Here is a 25,680-nt window from a genome sequence, read left to right as displayed (position 1 = left end):
ATAGGCCATTACCTGCAGAGAATAATTTTGAAGGTTTAAATTTAACTGATAGAATCTTCTAGAGCTGGCTTATACTAGTGCCCACAATAGCACAATTAGATATTAATTCCTCTGGCATAAAAATTGCAAATGATTTTTTAAAACCCAGCGGCAGCAACTGGGGAATTAGAAACTCGTGTCACATCCCCATGAGACGGAATATTATGCAGTTGTGGCTAAAACCCAAGTGTCTGTAGGCTGTCCTTGCTTCTTAGGACAGCTTCAGATGTCATACAGGCTAATAACACCATATCCTCCTCTTCTGGCCGTGGGAGGCCTGTCCAGACTGGAAACTTGTAGGCATGATCCATGCTGTCATGGAATAGGAAGTTTTACTTTCTGATCTCCTCCTTCATTTAGTCTGAGGAAGCCTTTATCTATGGCAGCAGTTTTCTCATTGTATGTGGACATGATCTTCCTGCCTGTCAAGATTAATGCCACATTCCCCCCTCTCCTCTGATACTCTTCTATTTCAGTGTAGGTGCCAAATCCTTCTGATTATACATGAAACACTGCCCTTGGTTGCTTTCATGTATGTTTTATGAGAACACCAAGCCATGAATATTTATATAAGCAGCTTGGAACACATCTCTTTGATATTTTCTGTTCTGACTCATACTAAGGGGTAGGAGAAGGTGCATTATGTCATAGTTCACCTGTAATGGCTTCTGCCTCCTTCCTCCCCCTCACAAGACCAAATAGTTGAGTCATCTGGCAAATGGAAAGCATTGCCTAGGTTTGCACCAGCTAGCAGCATGACACATATTTCTGTTTTACTGATGAAACAGAACTGTTTCTTTTGCAATGTCAGCTTTCCTATGCAATATGTCCATAAATCCTTGTCATCAAACTGTTGCTGACTTGTTCAACCCACCCTCACTTTTTGTCTCAGTTGGAATAACAGCTCTCACTCTCACCCCTTCTGCCCAAAGCCTCTTTTAAGTGATCTTCCCACCACAGTCAGAGGGATGTATTTAGAAGTAAGGAGTTTCCCTAGAACCTTTCAGATCCAAACACCTTAGAATGGCAAACTTTTTATAGTCTGATGTTAGCATATCTCTTCCCTCTTACTCTCCTGCCATTCTTCCATATAGTGATAATAGTGACTGTTACTGTTTTATTAAGAGTTTTCTAAATGCTAAGCACTGTACATGCACGATGACTCCTTGTGCATCCTGCGCTTTAACTGCACAGAGCTCCTCTAGTTTTTGGAGGGTACCATGTTGCTTCATAACCTCCTTGCCTTTCGACAGATGCTGCTTCCTCCCCTCATGTCTCCTCTGCCAGGGCAACCCCCACTCGTTCTTCTAGACTGAGCTCATGTATCATCGCCTACAGAAGCCTTTCCTCACTCTTTTTTCTTCCAATTCCATCTACTTTAGGAACAAAATGGAACGGTTTAGCTCAAGTAACCAGAGGACAGGAAAGACTGGAGGTCAAATGAGCTCCTGGGACAATTAGAACAAGGAATGTAAATGCTGCCAGGATGCTCTCCTACCATCACTTTTTGCTTCTTTTCCTCAAACATTAGCTATCCTCTCTCAGACTGACCATCACCACAAGGTTGGAGCTATTGCTCTGGCCGCCCCTAGTCTCTGCTACCAGGGAGGCACTGAGACTTGCTTTTCTTGATCTCACACTTTAAAATCCCAGGGCAGGGTTCTGATTGGCTCAGCTGAGCCAGGCACCGCCCTGGGCCAATCATACGACCAATGAGGAGCAGGATAAGAACGTTCCAGGAAGGGTTTGTGAGAAGGCAGTATTAATATATTTCTGAGGGGTGGAGAGTAAAGTGCTGGGCTGGCAAAATTCTCCATGTTTACAATCTTCTCCCAGCCCCACTTCCTCTGTGCTTTATTATTTTTTTAAAATGCTCTCAACATTGAGAGCCTCTTTGTTTACCAACACTCCTTTTTTTCTTCTTTTTAGGGATGGAGTCTCATTCTGTCATCCAGGCTGGGGTGCAGTGGTGTCAGCATAGCTTGCTACAGCCTCAAACTCCTGGGCTCAAGGATCTCACTGCCTTAGCTTCTTGAACTACAGGTGCACACCACCAGGGCCGGCTAATATTTTTTATTATTTTTGCAGAGACGGGTCCTGGCTATGTCGAGTAGGCTGGTCTTGATCTCCTGGCCTCAAGCGATACTCCCTCCTTGGCTTCCCAGAGCACTGGGATTAGCGACATGAGCAACCTTCCCAACCATAACACTTCTTTTAATATGCAAAGAACCACCCCCCAACACCCACCCTCTTTTATTAACAAGGGGATGAAGAGAATCTTGTTCTAAAGATTCCCAGAGATTTTTAACTCAGGTTAGCAATAAGTTCTTTTCTGGTCCAGGCAATGGGTCTTTTGGAAGAATTACAGAACTGTGCCAGTCTGGTCCACAAAAGGCAGAGAAAGATAGGAAAGGCAAAGTAAGATAATGGAGCCAGATAGGTCTACACTGGAACCTTGGCTTGACAGCTGTATGACCCTGGCCAAGTTATATAAACCTTAGTTTCCTCATTAGTAAAGTAGGGACAAAATTACTGTATTAGGCAGGATGGGCAGTAACAAGAAATCTCCAAAACTCATTCTTCTGTCTAGAAAGCCTCCTCCACCTCATCCTTCCAGGCCTACCTTAAACGCCAACGTTGTTATTAACATCTCCCTCTCTCTTTCCTGGAGAATTAATTGTTCCCTTCTCTGAAATTCACCCATACCTCAATTACAGATGGCCCCTGGCTTACAATTTTAGAGTTTATGATGGTATGAAAGTGATATGCATTCAGTAGAAACCATGTTTCAACCCATACAACCATTCTGGTTTTTTACTTTCAGTAAAGTACTCAACAAATTACATGAGATATTCAACACTTTGTTGTAAAATAGTCTTTGTATTTGATGATTTTGCCCAACTGTAGGCTAACATAAGTGTTCTGTGCAGGTTTAAGGTAGGCTAGGCCAATCTAAGATGTTCCAAGGTTAGGTATATTAAGTGCATTTTTGGAGTTTGTTTGTTTGTTTGTTTGTTTGAGACAGAGTCTCACTCTGTCACCTAGGCTAGAGTGCTGTGGCATCAGCCTAGCTCACAGCAACCTCAAACTCCTCGGCTCAAGCAATTCTCCTGCTTCAGCCTCCCAAGTAGCTGGGATTATAGATGCTACAGGTGCGTGCCACCACACCCAGCTAATTTTTCTATTTTTAGTAGAGACGGGATCTCACTCTTGCTCAGGCTGGTCTCCAGCTCTTGACTTCAAGGGATCCTCCCACCTTGGCCTCCCAGAGTGCTAGGATTACAGGCGTAAGCCACCGCGCCTGGCCTTAAGTGCATTTTTGACTTATGATATTTTTAACGTATGATGAGTTTATCAGGACATAACCCAATCATAAGTCTAGGAGCATCTGTATAGCACTGATCACATGGTACTATACTCACACTATTTCTCCCTGTAACCTCCCGTGTTACTTTAAGCTGTGAGCTTTGCAAGAACATGAAACTCATCACATTTCACCACTGCAGCCCCAGGTCCTTGTACAGGGCCTGACATATAGTTGACATTCAAAATGTTGAGTGAATGATTAGCCGATGACTGAACTAATCAATGAATGACAAGAGTAAGACATGACCTACCCATGAAGGGCTAATCCAGGCTCTTTTCCAATTTTGATAAAAAGAATTCTGCAGACACATTGTATATGGTCACTTATAAGCCTTATGCTTTTCAAAACTAGATACTAAGCTAATTTTTTTTTTTTTTTTTTTGAGAATCACTGGGTTGAGCTGCTGTCTCCAATCAGAGGCATCAAAAGTTGACTGTGCTTGGAGAACAAATAAGAGTAGAGGTATGGAAAATAGGTACCAGGATTTTTTGTGTGTGTGACAAAAGTCAAAATGAAGGGACATGTCAGATGTGTGTGTGAGAGACGGGGAAATACAGAGGGGATCCTATCTTCCCCAAAAGAGAACTCTCATTCAGAATCTTGATGCTGATAACTTCAAGGGGGATTTGAATAAAATGCAGCCAAGTTTTTATGGGTGTCAGGAAGAAAATGTGTGTAAACATGAACTGTGCCCGGCTGTGGACCCTTGAATGCATACCTGAAAATATGAAGTGGTATTGTGTTTGCAATTGCACATAAGAAAAATTTCAATGGGTGCACAGATGAGCTTCCATCTGTATATTGTAGCAGCATGGGATATGGGAAAGGGAAGAGGTTAAGGAAGTATTTTTCCATTTGTGCTGTTTGCAGATGAGGAAAATGGATCTCAGGGAGGTTGTGACTTACCCAAGATCACACAACGATTTAGTGTCTGAGCTGGGATCAGAAACTCAGTCTCCTTGTTTCTTTCTTCTTCCTCACTATAGCTTGATATTCATTTAATCAGGAAAACGTAGCCTGGAGTACTTTAAGTTTAGATAATATCTCAATTGTTCACTAAACATGTTTTAAGGGCTTACTATGTGCCTGGCACTGTGCCAGATGCTAGGAGGTACAAAACAAGTAAATTCCTGCACTCAATAGATTACATGTTTTATGTGCCATACTTTATGCTAGGTTCTGGGGAGCTGTTTGCCTTCATGAAGTGCTGTGGAGAAGGCAACATTAATCAAAGAATCACACAATTAGTGAGTATGTGACAGGGACGGAAGAAAGATATTAAATTCCACGAGTCTGTAATCTTCTCAACATTTTAAGGAGGAAAGATTTCTGGATCAGCTTCTAGGCTTTTTTGTTTGTTTGTTTTTTGTGACAGAGTCTTGCTCTGTCACCCAGACTGGAGTGCAGTGGCAGGATCATAGCTCACTGTATCCTTGAACTCCTGAGCTCAAGCGATTCTCTCACCTCAGTCTCCCGAGTAACTAGGACTACAAGTGTGCACCATCATTCCTGACTACTTTAACAAAAAAATTGTTTTAGAGACTGGATCTTGCTATTTTGCCCAGGCTGGTCTTGAACTCCTGGCCTCAAGCAGTCCTCCCACCTCAGCCTCCCAAAGTGCTGGAATTATAGATGTGAGCCACCACACCTCGCTTGTAGGCTTTTTTGATTGTACAACTCCTATTAATGGGGAAAAGACCAAAAATGCTTTAATGTTAAACCAAATAACAAAGAATTAGAGATAAGAACCCTGGTGCCCAAGAACTTCAAGGAAGGTTTTAGGACGGAAAAGAAGGAAGTCCTGAGGGTTGTGAAGATGTATTTCATATATTGAGAAAGAGGGATAGTATGGGAGCTGTTAATGATGCCCACCAAATATTTCAGGGTCTTCCCCCTTTCAAACACATGGTAGATGTTGTAGATTTCAAAACTGGTCCCCATTCTCCACTCCTCCCTGGATCCAAGCCCTCCAGGGAACTTTTCAATGTTCTCCTGCCATGAGTGGAATATAATATTCAGCCCCTGAGCTCAGCTGCCTAACTTACTTTGGTTATTAGGCAGAGGTGAAAGTGATGGTGTGCCAGCTCCAAGCCTAGAGGCATTGCAAGTCTGCTTGCTCAACTGCACCACTGCATGCCTTGGCTAGCTTGAGGGAGGATGAGAGACACTTGGACCAGAGTTGAGTTGCCCCAGTTACCCCAGAGGAGGTCAGCCTATAAAACTGAAAGCCAGCTGACCCTCAGACATGTGAGTGAGCCCAGCCAAGATCAGCAGAGCCACCTGGCTAACTCCAGATGCATGAGCAATAAATGCTGATTGTTGAATGCCACACAGGTTTGGTGGTGGTTGTAGCATTATTGCAACTATATCTAACTGATTTAGTAGAATCGCACTTCCTAGCACCTTGTGTTTGGATGGGGCCACATGCTATGATGATGCCATTGTACTCTACCCTGGCAATAGAGTGAGACCCTTTCTCTAAAAATAGTAATAATAATAAATAAGGGATGCAGTTACCTCCTCTGTAATAGTTCATTAAAAGTTGTCTGACCTTTCAGAGCCACCCCTTGATAAGTTTTAAAATCTCCACTAGTATTTTTTTGAGAGTTTTGTTTTTCTGATAGAGAGTTTGAGGTTTTCAAATATCATAGCCATATTATTTTTCTACAATCAAATTTCTGTTGTAGAATAACATTGGGACCAGGAATGGAAACACTAAGGTTCTAACCTGGCTCTCCCCTTACCTCAATTTCCTTGTCAGTAAAATGGAGATAATAGTAGCACCAGGGTTGAATGGTGCCCCCCAAAGTATAAGTTCACACTCTAATCCCCCAAATCTATGACTGTTATCTTATTTGGAGAAAGGATCATTGGAGATGTTATCAAGTTAATGATATTTGAGATAAAGAGTCATCATGGATTATTTGTGTGGACCCTAAATCCAATGACAAGTGTCTTTATAAGAGAAAAACAGGCTGAGCACAGTACCTCATGCTTGTATTCCCAGCACTTTCAGAGGTTGAGGTGGAAGGATCGCTTGAGGTCAGGAGTTCCAGACCAGCCTGAGCAAGAGCAAGACCCCGTCTCTATGAAAAATAGAAGAAAATTAGCCTAGCCGGGCATGGTGGCATGCGCCCATAGTTCCAGCTACTTTAGAGGCTGAGGCAGGAGGATCACCTGAGCCTAGGAGGAGTTGGAGGCCTCAGTGAGCTATGATTGTGCCACTGCACTCCAGCCTGGACAAGAGAGCAAGAGCCTGTCTCTACCAAAAAAAAAAAAAAAAAAGGAAAGAAAGGGGCAGGGAGATCTGAGACAGATAGAAGAGAAGACACATCCCAGAGGAGAAAGCTATGCAAAGATGGAAGCAGAGAATGGAGTGATGTGATCACAAGCCAAGAATGCCAGCAACTAGCAGAAACAGGAATGACAAGGAAGGGAATCTTGCTGACACCTTGATTTCTGACTTACGGCCTCCAGAACTTCAAGAGAATCTAATTCTGTTGTTTTATGCCACCGGATCTGTAGTAATTTATTAGGGCAGCCTCAGGAAACTAATGCACAACTTCACAGGGCATTAAAAATGGGGATAACAATACTACCTAATTGGTAAATTTGCTACGAGGATTAAATAAACTAATATATTCGTAAAGTATGTAAAAAATGCCCAATATCTAGTAAACACTACAGAAATTCTAAGTGAATTTTTACAAAAAAGAACTCAATGATGTCAATGCAGCTGGTTGTTGATGATATTATTGCTTTTCTGGGCCGTGATTGGTGGACCGGACACCATCACACCAGAGCATTTTGTCAGATTACGGAACTGAAAAAAATGAGGATGGTTAGAAACTCAAGAAGAATGGACTATTTCATCTATAAGGTTCTTTCGACCCTGAAAGTTCTATAAAAGGAACCCTTCAGTTCTCCAGTTCTCGATGCATTTGGCTCCTTGCTTATTAGTTATCTCTATACAATCCCTTAATCCCTAACCGTAATTTAAAACGGAATGCAGAAATCACAGGAGAAAAAAATCACTTTTCTTGCCACCTGCAGAAAACTACGATTCCCAGAAGGCTTTGGGTCTCCCACGAGGGCGGGACCACAATAGGGGCGGAGTCTAAGAGAAGGTCTTTGGTCGATTCCATTGTCCAGAGCGGGAGGGGTCACCTGGGCCAAGTTTGGGAGGAACGAAGGCGGTTGGTTCGGGCCGCGGGGGATCGGGCCGTGGCGGACCGCGCTCAAACTTCCCGGGCCGGGAGCGCGGGGCCTGCTGGGAAGGCGCCGGGACGGTTACCCACCAGGCCGCCGGCGGTCTCGGCTGGGCTTCGGCATGCAGAGCACGGACCTGGGCAACAAGGAGAGCGGCAAGATATGGCACCGCAAGCCGTCTCCAGCCACTCGGGATGGGTAAAGGCCGCGGCGGGAGGGCGCGGGCTGTGGAGGGGGTGGAGACCGGCGAGGGGCGGGTCCGCGTCCCTGGAGAGGCGTTCGAGGGTCTGTCTCAGGCAGGGATGCAGGGGGCCAGGCGGTGCCGGTTTGGGCCCTGACCCTGCCGTGCTGCCCCGGGGTGGGTGACCCCATCAGGAGTGGGTAGCTCCAGACGCCCGATCTCTGTCCCAGAGACCCGCTTCCAGGTTCTGGGGGCAGGGGTCTGGTCCGGGACAGCATGGAGCAGGAGGCAGGTGGTTCTCTTTATGTAAGAGAACGTGCGCTTCTTGGTGAGTGCCAGCCAGGAGGCTTCCTTCTTTAATTATCATGGTATCCCTGTAGTATCCCTGGCACGTAGTAGATGCTTAGTAAATATTTAATGGTTGCATCTGGAAAAGAACTCTAGGGGAGCTGCGAGTTGGGAAAGCAATACACTTCTGCCGCTTCCGAAGGCCGCAGCTTATGCATTCTTAGTGCACTGTGTTCAGACAGGCATGCATTCATCAACTATTTGTTGAGGGCCTGCTATGTGCCAAGCGCTCTTCTAAGCCCTGGGGGCAGCAACGGAACAAAAACTTCCAGTTCCCTGAGTTCACATATGGGCGTGTGTGTTACGAGTAGGGGTTACATTCTAATTGCACGGCGGCCTTCAAGTATTGCCGGGGCTGCTTTTCATTCTATTCCCAGTTATCTGACCTGTTTAAGCCGCAGTTTCTCATGGTGACTTCATTGGAAACCTTTGTTCCAAAGTGCTATTTGGGGTTCCGATTGCTGCGCACAGAGTAGTAATCTTATTGCTTCCAATTCCTTGGGGTTTCACGGACTTTGCTGCATCGCTTGAATTCATGTTTCAGTGTGTTTCTTGTTCTAGTGATTTTTCTGTTGATCTTTTGGTTGCTTCTCCACAAATCAACAGACTTTTAATTGCCTGCTACGGTGCGCAAAGCGCTGTACTAGACATTTTACCAGGAGCTTGTTTGGTTTCTGGCTGTTGTCAGTCCCCTTTTCAATGTGCTGTCTCTTCAATATAATTGAATAAAAAATTGTCTAAAGTGAGGATTCTTCAAGTTTTTCATTTCCAAATCTGGGTTTATGTAAAGGCCATCACTACCTCTGGTATTTTTAAAACATTTGGAAAGTTATAGCCAATCTACATTAATTTTATTTCTAAATCTAAAACATCTAGATATACATGCAAGATTTAAAAAAGAGGTTTATTGTTCAAATGTCCTTATCATTTGCTTCTTCCACTAAAACTTAGCTTTCTTTTTATTCATTAAAACCCATTGTTTACGCTGTTTAGAGAGGCGAATAGCCCTGACTAGGAGTCAGATGGATTTAAAGTAAATGTCCACTTACCAGCTCTGTGACCTTGGGCAAATTGATCGCTAAGACTGTAAGGGGATAATCAGACTTACCAGACACATTGTCTGACACATTTGGTGCTCAGTAAATATTTGATATTATGTTTAAGAACTGAGAAACTCTTTCAGGCAACCAGTGGTCAGTTGAAAGGAAGTTGCTTTACTAAATACTTGTATGTGTGATTTATATGAAAAATCAGAGGGGTAGAATGTTGCTGTTAATTGTGATTACATCTAGATGGTAGGGTTATAATCAAGTACTTATTTGTTAGTGTATTTGTGTATTTTCCATATTTTGAACAATGATCATGTAATTTTGTAAGCAGAACACATGTAAATGTTACAGAAAAAAGACTGGAAGGAAAAGTCATTTTTGCTATGTCTGAATTTAGTTGCCAGGGACATTTTGATATTATTGCTTGTCATTTCAGTACATTTATTTTTGGATTTTTAATTCCTTGGATACTAGATAAAAATAAGCATTGTAAGAATTTTGCTGTTTCCCTTAATGGATCTAAAAAAAAGCCTATGTTTAGATAAACCAGTGGAAGATGTTTAATCCACTTAGTTCAGTTTAGCATGCTTTAATGAAATTATAATGAGGAACATAGATGTTTCTATGTTAAAATCCAAAAATTCACAAAAAATAAAGATAAAATTTTCACAATTAAAAATTATTGTTGCAATAAAGAATGGCATTATTCTAGACCAGAATGTACACACATATATTTTTTTAAGGAGTTATTTTGTGCCACAAATTTTATAAATATTTTTTTCAACAGGTACATGGTATATGATCCTCCTCTCAAAAATATAGTAACTTTAGACAAATGTAGTTGTGTGTTCTTAATAAAGTTTGTCTTTCCTCTTATGAAAGTAGTATATGATCATTAAAGAACATGTATAAAATATTGAAAAGTAGAAAGAAGGGGCAAAAGCCATATTCCTATTATATGCAGGCAACCGCTATCATTATAACATTTGGGTATGTTCATCTTTTTTCTCTATGTGGACGTTTTTCTTTTCCTTTGCCATTTTTTCTTTGAATCACATGTACGTATGTATCAGCTATTTAAAACCTAAGGTTTTTAAGAATGTTTTCATTTTCATTTAGCTTTTTAATCATTACATATGTTTCCATAGAATAATATTGAAAAATAAACTTCCTTAATCTTTTGAATAGAAGTATGATTAATGTGGGTTTTAAAGAATGACTTCCTAATGCATTCATTCATTCAGCAGGCATATTTTGAATGCCTTTTGTGAGTTGTAGGCCAGATGCTGGGATACAGTAATGAATAAGCAGTGGTCCTGTCCTTGCAGAGCTTACCTGCCAGGGTATTATGGTAGATATGTTAGAAATGAAAGTAAAACTCATGTATGTTTATTCACTTTGGAACATTCTATATCACAAAATCTCATTCCCTGTTGTTGTCTATCACTTAGTCACAATTTATAAATCTGCTTATGAATCTATTATATGTGTGTTTATTTTTTTAATGTCTGTCTTTACCACTAAACTATAAGCTCCACGCGGGCAGGGACCATGTCTATCAATTATTTGCAGCGCCTGGCTTGTTTGGTGCCTGACACAGTGAATTTACAAGTATTTGATGAATGAATGAACAGTAGCTACTTTGGTAATGAATAACTTTCTGAACCGTTTTCAGAATCCTTGATTCTAGGGGAGGGGAGGAGCAGCAACAGTAGGAGAGGGACGAATAGGTAGCCTTCAAAATTAGTATACTCTAAAAGCCATATTTTTTCATAATATTGAGTAATACTTGATGTAGAATTTAATGTTTTTTTTTCTTTGACAGAATTATAGTGAACATCATTCACAACACTTCTGATTATCATCCAAAAGTTTTGCGATTTTTGAATGTGGCTTTTGATGGCCCAGGTGATTCCTTAATTGCTGGGGACCATCAGGGAAATATTTATGTTTTTGACTTGTATGGAAATAGGTAAGTAGATACTTTTGATATTTACTTTATTTAAAAAGTTATTAATTTGTTGACTGTTTTAGCACCTGCTATTCATTATTCATTCAGAAAGATTTATTAAGTTCTATATTTCAGGTATCTTGTAAAACACTGATGTAAGAGCTAAAGGAAGAAAGTGGGAAAGGATAGAAAGATTACATCGCCTAACTTTTTTAAAGAATTAAAATGCTGGTTTTAAAAGTGTCTCTAGTAGTTTGTTTTTTCTTAAATTTAAAAATTCATTACTACTAATTTATCACTTAATTTCTAGTACTTCATTAGGCAATTTAGAAAGAGCATAATTTCCTTTGTATATTATTATTACAGTGTACTAGATCCAAGAATTTTAAGGAATTGATTTTCACTCTTCCTTTTTTCTTCCCTTGTGGAACAGTTTAGTCCAAAAGCAGTTAGGTGGGACTGATGAAGGTCCATACAGTAGGGCTAGGTGGGAGGGAGAACTACAGCAGCCCAGCAAGAGAGTCAGAGGGTGTCTGCATGGGAGATGGGGTGATGACGGCAAGTTTAATATGGGGCTTTGATCGAATAAATATATTGGGGATAATGAAGGCCAAGTTCCTCACTATTGGAACAGGGGCTCACAATATGGAAAGGAGAAAACCAGAATGAAAACAGTGATACTAGATTGGAATTGGATATATCAGTGTAAAGTACTGGTTTTGAATATGTATAGATATAGAAATAAATCAAGGTATATACAAAGATATGTACATATATTCCCTAGCTTTGTCCACTCAAGGCCTGGGAACAACAACATACCAATAGCAATGAATATACCTGGTGTCCAGTTCTTGTTTTCTAAATACCACTTTCTACTGAAAGGAATCAGGGATCTTTGCAGAAATGGCCAATTTCAGAATGGAGCCAGGGAAGGTACAGGATGAGCCTGTAACATTTTGTAGCCAGTAAGAAGGAATTATTCAAAGAATGATAGGGATGTGTCAAAAGGACACAGGTGCCAACTTAAAGGAGCTCCTTCTGGCCATATTGGAGATAATTTGAGCATCCAAACAAGTAATGATTTAAATAACAAATAAATCATGATAATACTGGGTCATATTCCAGTGAATAAAATTGAAATCCATGAGTTCATGTTGCAATCAAACAAAAAAATAAATTGCTTAGTAAGGAATGGGATATTGTATGGTCACAGAGTATCTCCTCACCAAGTACTTATTAATTACAGAAGAAAAAAAGAGCAATAATGCAGTGAAGAAGCCTGGTAAACCCTGCCTTAATGATATGATTAAAGTTAATAGAACCAATAGTGGAATGAATCAAAATTTGTATGCCACCTGATAGGATGCAGTGAAAAGAACACACTATCATTTCTGTGGTATTCCTGCCAAGATATATAACTTGAATCCAATCAGCGGAATCATCAGACAAAGCTAAATTAAGGACATTCAATAACAAAACTGTCTGTGATCTACACAAGGGTCAAGGTCATGAAAGTTGGGTAAAGACTGAACTCCCAGACTGAGGGAGATTAAATAGTCATGACAAAGGCATGAATCTGATTGATTCTTTTGCTGTAGGGAACATTATTGGGATAATTGGCAAAGTTTGATTGGTTTTAGGATTAGATGATGGTAATATACAAATGTAGTTTCTTGATTCTGATGGTCGTACTCTGATTATGTAAGGTTTTCTTGTTTGTAGGAAACACGATCTTGGTAACTTATTCTCAAGTAGTTCAACAAAAGAAGAGGTCATATATTTAATATGATTTACTTATCTGTGATTTAATAGGTAGAAATCTGTTAATCATTTCTGCCCTTTACCAAAGAAGTAATGGTCCCAATTCTTCTACCCTTTAGTTTTGTGTAACCTACCCTGCCAATTCCCAGTCTTAAATCATTACTGCCATCTCTTTGCTTATACTCCTGAACAAAATAAAAATAATTGTTGATTGATTCCATTACAGAACAATGAATTTCAACATCAGTGATTCTTAGCACTTCGTTTATCTACTGTCATTTATTTTTCCCATTCTTTTTTTTTCATTTTTTTATTTTTCCCATTCTCCATCAAGTATTGCAAACCTTTATCAGTTTGCTTGTCTCCTAATTTTTCAGAAAATAGACACCTTACCGCTTCCCTTCATCCTCCTCCATTGCAGCTTCAAATATATCTGTAAATTCAACCATCCATGCTTCTTTGTTACCTTATTCATAAAAATTGGATCTTAATTTCTTCCAATGCTAATCCCTGTCTTCTGTAGCAACTTTGCTCTATGAGTATTCATTCCTCTCTATTTTGTCCATTGTCCCTTTTCCATATCTATTTTAGGGGAGAAAAAATAATTTTTCCTCTACCTTTCTATGTTCTCAACTGGGGCCCTTGTAAAAAAAAGACAGATTAACAAGGGGGAAATGAACAAGTTATTAACTTGTATCATGCATATAACACATGGGAGTACCCAGAAATTAGTAACTCAAAGAAATGGCTCAGACTCTGGTTTATATAGTATCTTCAACAAAAAACAACAAATTTTTAAGGAGGTGACGAGACAAAGAAAAAGGACCTTCAGTCTCTATGGGCAGTAAATTGTGGGAAGGCAAATACATGGGAAACTAATTAATGGTAGGTAAAAGCTAAGTATGTAGATTTCTCTGGTGCCATCTCCTGGATGATAAGGATCCAAGTCCTCTCCTTGATCAGCCTTTGTCCTTGCTGGTAGAGAGGGGAGGAGGGACACCTTCATAAATTTACCCAAACTTATATAAACGTTCAGGCAAATGGGGGAGGGCAGAAAATGTTTCTTGTGTCTGCTTCTCACTTTTGGCTCAAAATAATCCTTATGCCAAAGTAGCAGGTTTTGGGGTGGCTTATTATGCCACTCTTCACTAGAATCATTCATAGCTGAGCAGTAAGTGGTAGAGCTGAGACTTGACTTCAGACTTGATTATAAAGCCCACTATTCTGGGCTCTCTCAAATCTTAGTGATTGCCCACTCCAGTGACCTCTTTTCAGGATTCATTTTACTAAAGTACTGAAAATTCTTGTCTTCTCCTCCTCCTTGATATTTTTTTCTTTAGCTTCACTCTGCTGAATTTTCCTAACTCTCTGATCATTTTTCCCTTACTTTGCCAACTCTTCTTCCAGTGCCTGCCCGTTTAATGTTGTGCTTGCCCGACATCTGTCCTTGGCCTGCTTCCTTCCACATTGCAAGTATGATAATCTCATCACCACCAAGCCTCAAGTCTTCATCTACCATGTAAACATTGTTGACTCAGATCTGCTTCTATTCCCTATTAGAAATTTTTGATAGCCACTAGCTACATATGGCTCTTGAACCCTTGAAAGGTGGCTAATCCAAATTGAAGTATGTTGCAAGTGTAAATTTAAAATACTCACTGGATTTTGATGACTTAAGATAAAAAAAAGAATGTAAAATATCTCAATGATTTTTTTATTGATTAAATACTGAAATGATAATAGTTTAGATACATACTGAATTAATAAAGTATGTTGTTAAGATTAATTTCACCTGTTTTTACCTTTTCACTGTGGTTCCTAGAAAATGTTAAGTTACACATGTGGCCCGTATTATACTTCTTTTGGACAGCATGGCTCTAGATGTTTTATAAGGGCCTTAAACTAAACATGTTTAAAACCAGACTTATTATTTCCTACCCCCAAACTTGTCCTCCTTTTGTTGAAACTCAAAAACTTAAGTAATTAACTTTTGTAAGACAAGGTCTTGTTCTGTTGCCCAGGCTACAGTACAGTGGCATAGCATCATCGTAGCTCACTGCAACCTCAAACTCCTAGGCTCAGGTAATCCTCTTGCCTTAGCCTCCTGAGTAGCTGGGACTACAGGTGTGTGCCACCACACCCAGCTTATTTTTTTAATTTTTTCTAGAGATGAGGTCTCCCTATGTTGTTCAGGCTCGTCTTAAACTGCTGGGCTCAAGCAATCCTCTCACCTCAGCCTCCCAAGGTGCTAGGATTACAGGTGTGAGCCACCATGCCCAGCCTAAAAAAGCTTAATTTTTTGTAAATTAAATTCTAGCTATGTGCCAAGTACTCTGTTAAGCACTCAACATGTATCATTTTATTTAATCATCACAGCAAGCTTAGAAGAGCAATTCCTGATTACCTTCTTTACTCCATGTTTAATGCATACCAAGTGTCTTTCCCCTTAACTTCTGAAACCTCTCCTGTCTCTAGTTGAGATTCCCTATGGTAGCTTTTTTTTTTTTTGGAGACAGGGTCTCACTGTGTCTCCTGGGCTAGAGGGCAGTGGCATCATCATAGCTCACTGTATCTTCAAACTCTTGGGCTCAAGAGATCCTCCTGCCTCAATCTCCCAAGTAACTGGGACTACTGGCGAGCGCCACCATGCCCAGCTAATTTTTCTATTTTTTGTAGAGATGAGGTCTTGCTCTTGCTCAGGCTGGTCTCAAACTCCTGGCTTCAAGCAATCCTCCCATTTCGGCCTCCCAAAGTGCTAGGATTACAGGCATGAGCCACCATTCCCAGCCTGTAGTAGCTTTCTTAATGATCTCTTTTTTTTTCCTTGTCCCTCCATCCATTTGCCATTGCTGGCAGGATCATTTTCCTAAAAAACATACCTAATTGTGATTCTGCTATGCTGAAAACTTACATTGGCTTCCCATTCTGTGTGAGTGAAATCCAAACTCTGTACAGTGGCACATAGCACCCTTCATTATTTATTTTTGCCCTACTAAATGGTAGCTCATTTTTCTGGGTTTCATTTTCTTCATCTCTTAGGACTTCTTCAACGTGAAATTTATGATTATTGGAAGAATTTCTGATACTAATGCAATGATTTCTTAATAGGTTTAATCTTGTTCAGCGAACAGCACAAGCTTGCACAGCTCTGGCCTTTAATCTTCGTAGGAAATCTGAATTCCTTGTGGCATTAGCTGATTATTCTATTAAATGTTTTGATACAGGTAAGAAGTTCCATTTGTCTTTTGAAGCAGAGTAAAATATAGACTGAAGAACTGCAAGGAGTTTACCAGGGTGTACAGTTTGAGGGAGCAGTCCACATGACTGCCCTTGCTTCAGACACCAGCTACAAGCTTGGGGATCCCAGAACCACCTTCACTGGAGATCTGGCTACAAATTCAGGGTTACTCAACTATCCTCAGTTTTGATAATTCACAAGAACAACTCAGCACTCAGGAAACCACTATGCTTATGATTACAGTTTTAATATAGTGAAAGGATGCAAATTAGAATCAGCCAAATGAAGAAACACATAGAGTGGAATCTGGGAGGCTTCCCAGAGGGAAGCTTCCGCTGTTCTCAGGGACATGTTACACTTCCAAGTAACCCACCCAGCATCAGTGTGTGGCAGTCTGCACCAAGTATCGTTGACCCAGGAAGTTCACCCAAGCTTCAGTGCCAAGAGCAATTATTGAGGCACCATTGCATAGGTGTGATTGATTGGATTAGTGCCCACATGGTTGAATTCAATTTCTAGCCCTCCTCTCTTCCTGAGAGGTTAGGCTGATGTCACCTGCCCCAAAGCCCCAGCCTTTTAAGCATATTGTTGGTCTTTCTGGCGTAGGTTTCTCCCACCCTGAGTCTTCTCCTTAGCATAAACTCTCTGTATGATGTGAGAGACCCACCAGGAATAACAAAGACTCCTATCACTTGGGAAAGTCTGGGGGTTTAGAGGTCACCTCCCAGAAGCCTGGGTAGAGGTCAGACGTCTCTTTGAAGGTCAAATTCCTTACTATACAGGTACAGCAATACTTTTTAAAAAAATACAACCTGTATATTTTATATCACTTATTTTTAATTGGGAACATAGAATTCTGTATACTAAACCTCTTAAAGAGATAACTATGTTTTTTCTTATTAAGTCATCAGTGTGTTGTAATATTTAGAAAGATGTATAAAAACAATTGTAATAATACTGATAGTTAATACTTATACAGTGTTTACTCTTTGCCAGGGACTGTTCTATGACTTTATGCATATTGATTAATTTTAATCATCATAATAACCCATGGAGATGGATACTGTTATTATCCCCATTTTGCAGGTGAGGAAACTGAGGCACAGGTAACTTGACCAAGGTCCCCCGGTTTATAAGTCATGGAGGCCGGATTCCAGTCTAGGTGGTCTGGCTGCAGAATCCCTGCTCTTAATCACTGTATTGCACTCTTGCTCTGCATACAAAGAAGAAAAAGTGGTCATCCTTCAGTAACGACTGGAGACACAGTCAGTATTTTCATAATGGAGATCTATTTTTCCAGTCTTTTCTATGCACATACGTTTTTTTTAATAGTCTAACAATATATATTATTTTGTGGAGTTATTTTTTACCTCATTAAAAATTCATATGGTATATTTAAAATCAATACCTAGATTCTACTGTATAGATATTTACAGTACCATAATTATTTAACCTATTCCCTACTGGACTTAAACTGTTTCCAATTTTTGGTATTACAAACAGTGCTATGACAAAATTTCTAAAAAACTAAGTCTTTATATTCACCTGTGATTGCTTTCCTTTGATTCCACCATGTTCTTCTCTCTTCTTACTTCTATCTTTCTAGTCTTTTCTGTCTTGTTGACCCCCACTCCCATGAAGCCCATTCCCCAGATGCTGTCTCCACCTCCCTAGCTCCCCAGCCACTTCCCTCTTTCTTTCCCTTCTCTGCCTAATCCTGCTTCCTCACAGCTCCATTGATGAATTCTGACTCTTGCTCCCCAACCCACCCTACTGAGACTTCTGTCTCCAAGGTCATTAGTAACTCCTGGTTCTTTAAATCCCCTTCATACCTTTCATCCTACTTATAGTGCCTTTAACACTTGGGATTGCTTTAGGAGTCTGTCTTTAGTTTTCATACTATTACTTCTCTTGGTTCTCCTCCTATCTTTGTAACTGCTTCTTAGTAGTCTCTCCTGGATTCTGTTAGTAGTTCCTAGGATTTTTGACCCAATTATTAAAAAAATAGTAGAGGGGCCCACACAGTTTGTCAGCTTTTAATGTTACTAATTGACATTGAAAAAATATATAACTTCATTTCATAAAATGAGGGATTTTTTTCCCCAACATAAAGAAACTTGTAGGGACATAATACTAAATTAAAGGGTAGTACTTTAAATTTGACTTCATGAACAAATCACCACAGTATTCTTATTTTTCTCATTTCACTGAAGATCAATGAAAAATAGATCATTTTGCCAGACTTTATACTGGTATTTGGAAATCACAGCTGTTTCCCTAAGGGATTTGTCTGTTCTCTCTAGCTTCAGGTTTGACCTACTTTGTATCTTAATGTTTTGAATATTTATACCTTGCTTTTTGACTGTTGTCCTCAGTTCCATCTTTCTGGAGGAAATTTTCTGATTATAAAGGTAAAACGTGCCTACTAGAGAAAACTGACATGCAGAGAAGTGTAAAGAGAAAATAAAAATCACCTATAATTTTACCACCCAGTTGTAATTATCGTGAATAGTTTTAATTTTCCCAACTAGACTGTTTCTTCTGCTTACATACACAAGCACCTCAGAATCAATTTTAAAAATCAAATTTATTATCTTTTTCCCACACTGCTAAATCTCTTTCTCCTCATATATTTCTTATATCAGTTAATAGTATCACCATCTGCTTATGTAACTAAATTAGAACCATTGGAGTCTTAACTCCTCCTTTATCTCAATAGATTGACTTGATCACTAAGCTTTTTGTTATTTCTCCTTAATAAAATTCTTGAATGTTTTCTTATCTCCATTGCTACTTTTTTAGTTTAGGCCCTCCTTATCTCCTGCTTTGATTATTACAGCTACATATATATTAGTCTTCTAATCCGCTCTCTTCCCGTCTACCATATATTCTCAAAGTGCTGTTTCTAAAACACAGAGCAGATAAGATACTTTTTTTTTTTTTTTTTTTTTTTTTTGAGACAGTGTCTCGCTGTCTCCCAGGCTAGAGCGCAGTAACATCATCATAGTTCCCTGCAACCTAAAACTCCTGGGCTTGAGTGATCCTCCTACCTCAAGTAACTGGGACTACAGGCACATGCCACAATGCCCAGCTAATTTTTCTAATTTTTGTAGAGACAGGGATCTTGCTCTTGCTCAAGCTGGTCTTGAACTCCTAGCCTCAAGTGGTCCTCCCCCTTTGGCCTCCTAGAGTGTAAGAATTACAGGTGTGAGCCACTGCACTCGGTCTAGACGTGATATTTTTGTACGTAAAATTATTGCCCACAAGAGAAAGTCCAAAGTCACTAGCATCACATTCGAGCCTATTCTTCATCAAACCCTTTGTCACCCTCATCTTATGACATCTCCGTGATATATGTGTTACTAACATGTCCCATGTTATACTTTATCAACTAGCCACCAGCTTCCATTTTTGTAGCTGTTAATGAAGGTGCCTCATATAATACCTAGCCATCAATTGAATCAGTTCAATGTATACTGTTTATATATATAATGTTATTTATAGATGTATAATGTTTTACCCAGATAACAATTTTACTTTTTACCACAGTCACCAAGGAGCTAGTTAGCTGGATGAGAGGACATGAATCATCTGTATTTTCGATCTCTGTGCATGCATCAGGGAAATATGCCATCACTACTTCTTCTGATACAGCACAATTATGGGACTTGGATACCTTTCAGAGAAAAAGAAAGCTGAATATTCGCCAGTCTGTTGGTATACAAAAGGTCAGTGAGTGGGTACATGTCGGCCTGTTGTGCTTCTTGGGCTGGTTTCTTGGTCAGCAAGATTTATGGATGACATAAGAGCAACGATTCACTTTGTCCCACATAGCTGTGTTCTCATAACTCAGCAACAAGCAAAGCAAAGCGGCCAACACAATTAAAGACATTGCCTTTGGCTACAATATATGACTTGGTGAGCTTTATTTATTTATTTTTTAATTATAACTGTAACATCAACTATCATAAGGTGACAGTTGTTTAGTTGATTGGTTTTGTTTTAGTTTTTAACCTGCCTGATATTTTGTTATGAAAGATTTCAGACATGCAGCAGATTTGTAAGAATTTCACAGTGAACATATGTACACCCACCATCTAGGTTCTACCATTAACATGTTACTATACTATCCTTTCTGTACTTTACATGTTACTGTACTGTATTATAGATCTATCCATCTTTCTGTCCCTCTGTTCATTAACTCTTTGTGTGTATATATGTGTTTTAAGTACACTGTGGATATCAGTGTACTTCTCCATGAATATTTAAGCCTGCATTTAATTGACTAGGGTTCAATATTTATTGATGTAAAATTTATATGTAATGAAATGTATAATTCTTAAGTATTCATTTAAGTCTGACAAATGCATACACCTGTGTAAGCTGTGCAGATCTGTCATTATCATTATCCCAGAAAGTTCCATTGTATTGCTTTCTGAGTAAGCACTACTCTGAAGTTTTTCCACCATTTATTAGTGTTGCTGGTTCTAAAATTTCATGTAAATACAACTGTTCAGTAATAGTTTATGTAAGACATTTCTCACTCAGCATGTTTTTGAGATCTATCCTTGTTATATTTATCAATAGTTCATTCATTCTTATTGCTGAGTAGAATTCCATTATATAAATACATTACGCTTTTTTAAAAAAATCCATCTCTTTTGCTTTTAAGGTGTAGTTATTTTTTTCTATCTGATTAGTTAAATACTATTTTCAGGAATATCTGAGTCTTCCATGTGATTAATTATTTTGCTTCAGGTTACATTATACATGCAGTATTGCTTTTAATTTTTTGGTTATTAACTTGAACAGCTAGCAATGTGTGTCAACCCAGATTTTGTTTTGTAGTGTTCATGGAAATCCCAGAGTTCTTTAATGTGCCTTTAATAATTAAAAAGAGATAAAAGCCAGCTTATTCATTAGGGATTTAGGCCAAATGTCTTAGTAGGACTTTTCTTCTTTAACTGCTTTAGTACTTAAATTTTGAATTTTAAATTCCAAAAAAAGAGAACGTTGGGAGTTGAACCCACAATGGGAACAGAGTTATGAAACTGACACAAAAACCATCTGTTCTTTGTACTATGAAATTAAAATAAGTATACACTGGATAGTTGCCAGTGCTAACCTTGCCTGATCGTTTAGACATTTTAGTTTAAAAAACAGGACTCCAAATGTTAGTAGTATAAGAATAAAATTAAATGTAGAAAATGTATGTATGGTGTGATATATGCATACCAGTTTATTCTTCTAAAATAATGGAGTACCATAGTCTATAAGTTACTAGCAAATTGTTACTTAAGGGACCAGATAGTAAATATTTTTGGCTTTGCAGGCCAAGAGTGAGATTATATAATCATTTAAAATGTAACCATTTAAAGCCAAGCGTGGTGGCTCATGCCTGTAATCCCAGCTACTCAGGAGGCTGAGATGGGAGGATCCCTTAAGCCCAGGAGTTTGAGACCAGCCTAGGCAATACAGCAAGACCTCATTAAAAAAAAAAAAACATTCCATGAAAGGATCACATACGCAAAGCGACCCTCAAATGCAGAAGGAGCAGAGAAACCAAAGAACAAGGCAGACAAATCAGATTTATTGGGGAAGTTATGGGCAGAGGCGTGGTCTTGGGCGGCAGCAAGACAGGTAAATCTCTGCACTGTTGCTCCCAGACCCAGGGCTCATATACCATAGGGAAAGAGTGTATGTGAAGTGTGCAGGACAATTAAAGGCAATTCTCCAGAACAGGCACAAAGGCTATGTACATCATACTCTGTGATTTGTGCGATAACATCAGGTTGCTGTGATGTAGAGCAGAGTTTATGGTGAGTGCATGTTTGTATGCTGGGACAGTAAACAAAGTAGAAATCAGGACACGTTCCTGGACTAGGGTTAATCAGAAGTCAGCATGGCAGATTAGCATCCAAAATGGAGATGCTTTTGTCTCCACAGTAACCATTTAAAAATGTGAAAACCATTCTTAGCTCCTAGGCTGCACAAAACCTGGAGGTGGGCCAGATAGACTACCACTCCTGGCTTATGATGTTGAAAATAGGAAATAACTATAACATAGTCTTAAAGTAAAATGTTAATTCTTATCAAATTTTTACTACACTTATATTTTTATTCCAGATTCTGATTCTATATTTTAAATACAACTTTATTTATTTTGATTATACATGAGACTCTTGAAGTAACTTTCTTTGGGTCTTTGATAGGGAACTCATGTTATGGTGGCTTTTTTAATCTAAAAGTTAATCCCACTTTTTTTTCCCGTGTCATTAATTTTTTGGAGAGACCAGGCCAATTGTCTTGGAAAATATCCCATATTCTGGATTTGTCTTGGTCTTTCATCATTGTAGTTTAACTTGTTTTCCTCTCCCCTGTATTTCTTGTAAACCAGAAATTAAGTCTAAAGACTTAAGTAGATTCATGTTAAATGTTTTAGACAAGCTATTTACCTTATGTGTAAGATGAAAATAGTAATAAAGGTTGAGCATCCCTCTCTTGGATATCTGAAATCCAAAGTGCCCCAGAATTCCAGGCTAGAGTGCAGTGGTATGATCATAGCTCACGGCAACCTTGAACTCCTAGGCTCAAACAATCTTCCTGCCTCAGCCTCCTGAGTAACTGGGACTACAGGCACACGCCCCCACATGGGTGGGGTCTTGCTATGTTGCCCAGGCTAGTCTTGAACTCCTGGCCTCAAGCGATCCTCCTTCTTTGGCCTCCCAAAGTGCTAGGATTACAGGTGTTAGCCATCGTACCCAGCCTGAAATTCCAAACCTTTTGAACACTGGCATCATGCTTAAATATCATGCTCAAAGGAAATGTTCATTGGAACATTGTGGATTTCAGATTTTTGAGTTACAGATACTAAACTGGTAAGTATAATGCAAATATTCCCAAATCTGAAATAATCCCAAGCATTTCTGATCCTAGGCATTTCAGATAGGGGATACTTAATCTGTGGTACCTACTTCAGGGTTGTTTTTAGTGTTGAATATGACAATCTATGCAAAGTACTTGGCACAGTGCTAGTTGTATAGTAAGTGCTTGGTAAAATTGTACCTGCTGCTTTTCTATTATTATTGTTGTTTTTATAAAGCTCTATTATGGGATTATGCAATTAGATAGGAAGCTGTAAGATAACTGTTGTTTTCTTTTGAACTACATTATATAGTTGCATAATCTATTATTATTATAACAGTTCAAAAACCCAGAGGTGTTTAAATAACTCACTGGCAAAATGTGATCTGACCCCAATTCATTTGGCAACAAAATCTGAACTAAATTGACATGAGGCTGAGATATTAATATATTTGAGTATGGGGTGTTGCCCCAGGTCCCCTAGGGGTTCATAATGTCATAGAATGTGTCATACAACCTTTCTAAAATTGGAAATAATTCTAAATTCTGAAACACGTCTAGCTCTAAGAGTTTCAGATAAGGAACTGTGGATCTTTGATTTCAAAGTGTTTTCAAGGAACCTACCACTCTAACTTCTTTCCACTGATTTTTGTATATAGTAATAGAAGTAATTAATACTAATAGTAATAGATACCAGTTGTTGAGTACCTACTATAAACTTATTTTTAAGCTTAAATAACCCTAAAAGGCAGATACTATTATCCGCATTTTACAAGAGGGGAAACTGAAGTCTAGAAATATTAAGTAACTTGCCCAATGTCACATAATTTAGAAAAGAGTTGTAGTATAAATCCAAAACTGTCTTTATCCAAAGCCATTCCGTTAACTATACTGCTTCTCAGATGAACTAGTTATACCTCTTCAAATTAATAAATTTTGATTCTTTTGTTGATGCTTGGAGGTAGGATATTCAGCCCTTTAGTTAGGGATTTTGGAATAAATCCTGGGATTTGTGATTACTATGGTTCAATATGTATCAGAAAAGGCTTTGTGATGGATAGCAGAAAACATTTAATAAATGAACTAGAATCAGTCCTGGTATGCAATGGACACTCACTAAATTTCTACTAAATTGTACATTTGGCCTTAACTTGCTAATATTACTATCCTGAACTCTTTTTTAAAAAATTTTGATTGATTGATTGAAACGCGGTCTCACTCGGTGGCCCAGGCTGCAGTGCAGTGGCACAATCTTAGCTCCCAGCAACCTTGAACTCCTGCTCTCAGGTGATCCTCTTGCCTCAGCCTCTTGGGTAGCTGTCATTAAAGGGGTGACCCACCACACCTGGCTGTCTTGAACTCTTTAAACCTTGAGAAGAGCTCATGTGCCTCCTAAAACTGAATTGGAAAGCTTAGGATTTTCATATTCTACCAGGAAAAAACTGCAGCCCATTCTTGAAACTGACCCCCCCAAGAAGTACATTTTGTTAATGTTTTTGAAGTTTTTCCTGGGTTTTCATGTTTCCCAAGAGATGACACTGTCTAAATAATAATGACATGATTCATTAGGAACAATTTTATAATCATTAAAATCTGGCAATTAAAATCACAAATCTAGTAATGAATAATCATGCAGGCAATAATCTATCACAGCTATTCCCCTAAAATAGCAGTTGATGCTCATTAACTTTTAGGCTTTTGCTTCTCCCACTAGGAATAAACTTTATTACTTTTCCGGAAAAATGACTGCTAATTATAATAAGAATTTTCTCGAGTCACATTTTGACATCAGTTTTGAGACTATTTTAATATATTCATTATACATTATAATGTATTCGTTGCACATTCTTTCAATAAAGCCTTCATATTACATATCTCCCTAACACAGTGAATCTGTTAGCAAAAGGTCTATCAGAAATTGTCTTTGGCAAACTGAGGCAAGGACAAAAGTGAGGAGCTGGGTCAGGCCCATGCCTGGTCTATCAGCATCTGATGTATGATGAGTTAGCTTTTTTGTTGTGTCTCATTGGCATTAGTCCTGAATAGATTATTTTAACCAGTGTGTTACGTAGTGCATTATGTATGTGTGTTTCGTGTAGATGACACACAAAATTATATTTGAGGCCATTGAAGCTTTTTGAGAAAAGGTTGGTCAGTTTCAGTTAAAATTTTGTATTATCAAAAGGAAGCATTGTTTAGTGCTTATATAATAGAAAAATGGAAATTAGAATAAAATGATATTTTCTGGCTGGGAGCAGTGGCTCACACCTGTAATCCTAGCACTCTGGGAGGCTGAGGTGGGAGGATTGCTTGAGCTCAGGCATTCAAGACCAGCCTGAGCAAGAGTGAGACCCCATCTCTACTAAAAACAGAAAAAAAATCAGTTAGGCAACTAAAAATAGAAAAATTTAGCCAGGCGTGGTGGCATGTACCTGTAGTCCCATCTACTGGTGAGGCTGAGGCAGGATAGCTTGAGCCCAGGAGTTTGAGTTTGCTGTAAGCTAGGCTAATGCCATGGCACTCTAGCCTGGGCAACAGAGACTCTGTCTCCAAAAAAAAAGAGAGAATAAAATGATATTTTCAACTTTGCTATCAATTAATTTCACTCATCCATTAAATAAACTGAATCTCTGCTTAAATATAATCAATATGTGCATTTTCAGCTTTTTACTC

General features: G+C 39.0%; 1 protein-coding gene across 2 annotated transcripts in view; it reads left to right on the top strand.

Moving 5' to 3' along the window:
- Positions 1 to 7,558: 7,558 nt before the first annotated feature.
- The window catches only part of TBC1D31 (TBC1 domain family member 31), a 62,928-nt gene continuing 44,806 nt past the window's right edge, over positions 7,559 to 25,680 (top strand). Inside the window, exons 1-4 of one of the 2 annotated variants that reach the window (XM_045560539.1) lie at positions 7,559 to 7,813; positions 11,019 to 11,165; positions 16,014 to 16,129; positions 19,693 to 19,871. In XM_045560539.1, the coding sequence (XP_045416495.1) occupies positions 7,737 to 7,813; positions 11,019 to 11,165; positions 16,014 to 16,129; positions 19,693 to 19,871 (519 nt within the window). In that variant the 5' untranslated portion in view covers positions 7,559 to 7,736. Of the gene's footprint in view, positions 7,814 to 11,018; positions 11,166 to 16,013; positions 16,130 to 17,232; positions 17,409 to 19,692; positions 19,872 to 25,680 lie in introns of those variants that run through there. The other variant, XM_045560540.1, reaches the window with a different exon arrangement.

The sequence above is a fragment of the Lemur catta genome, chromosome 9, assembly GCF_020740605.2.
Source record: "Lemur catta isolate mLemCat1 chromosome 9, mLemCat1.pri, whole genome shotgun sequence".
NCBI classification, from domain to species: domain Eukaryota; kingdom Metazoa; phylum Chordata; class Mammalia; order Primates; family Lemuridae; genus Lemur; species Lemur catta.
The sequence above is the reverse complement of the archived record's forward strand: the minus strand, read 5'-3'. Positions and strand labels throughout refer to the sequence as shown.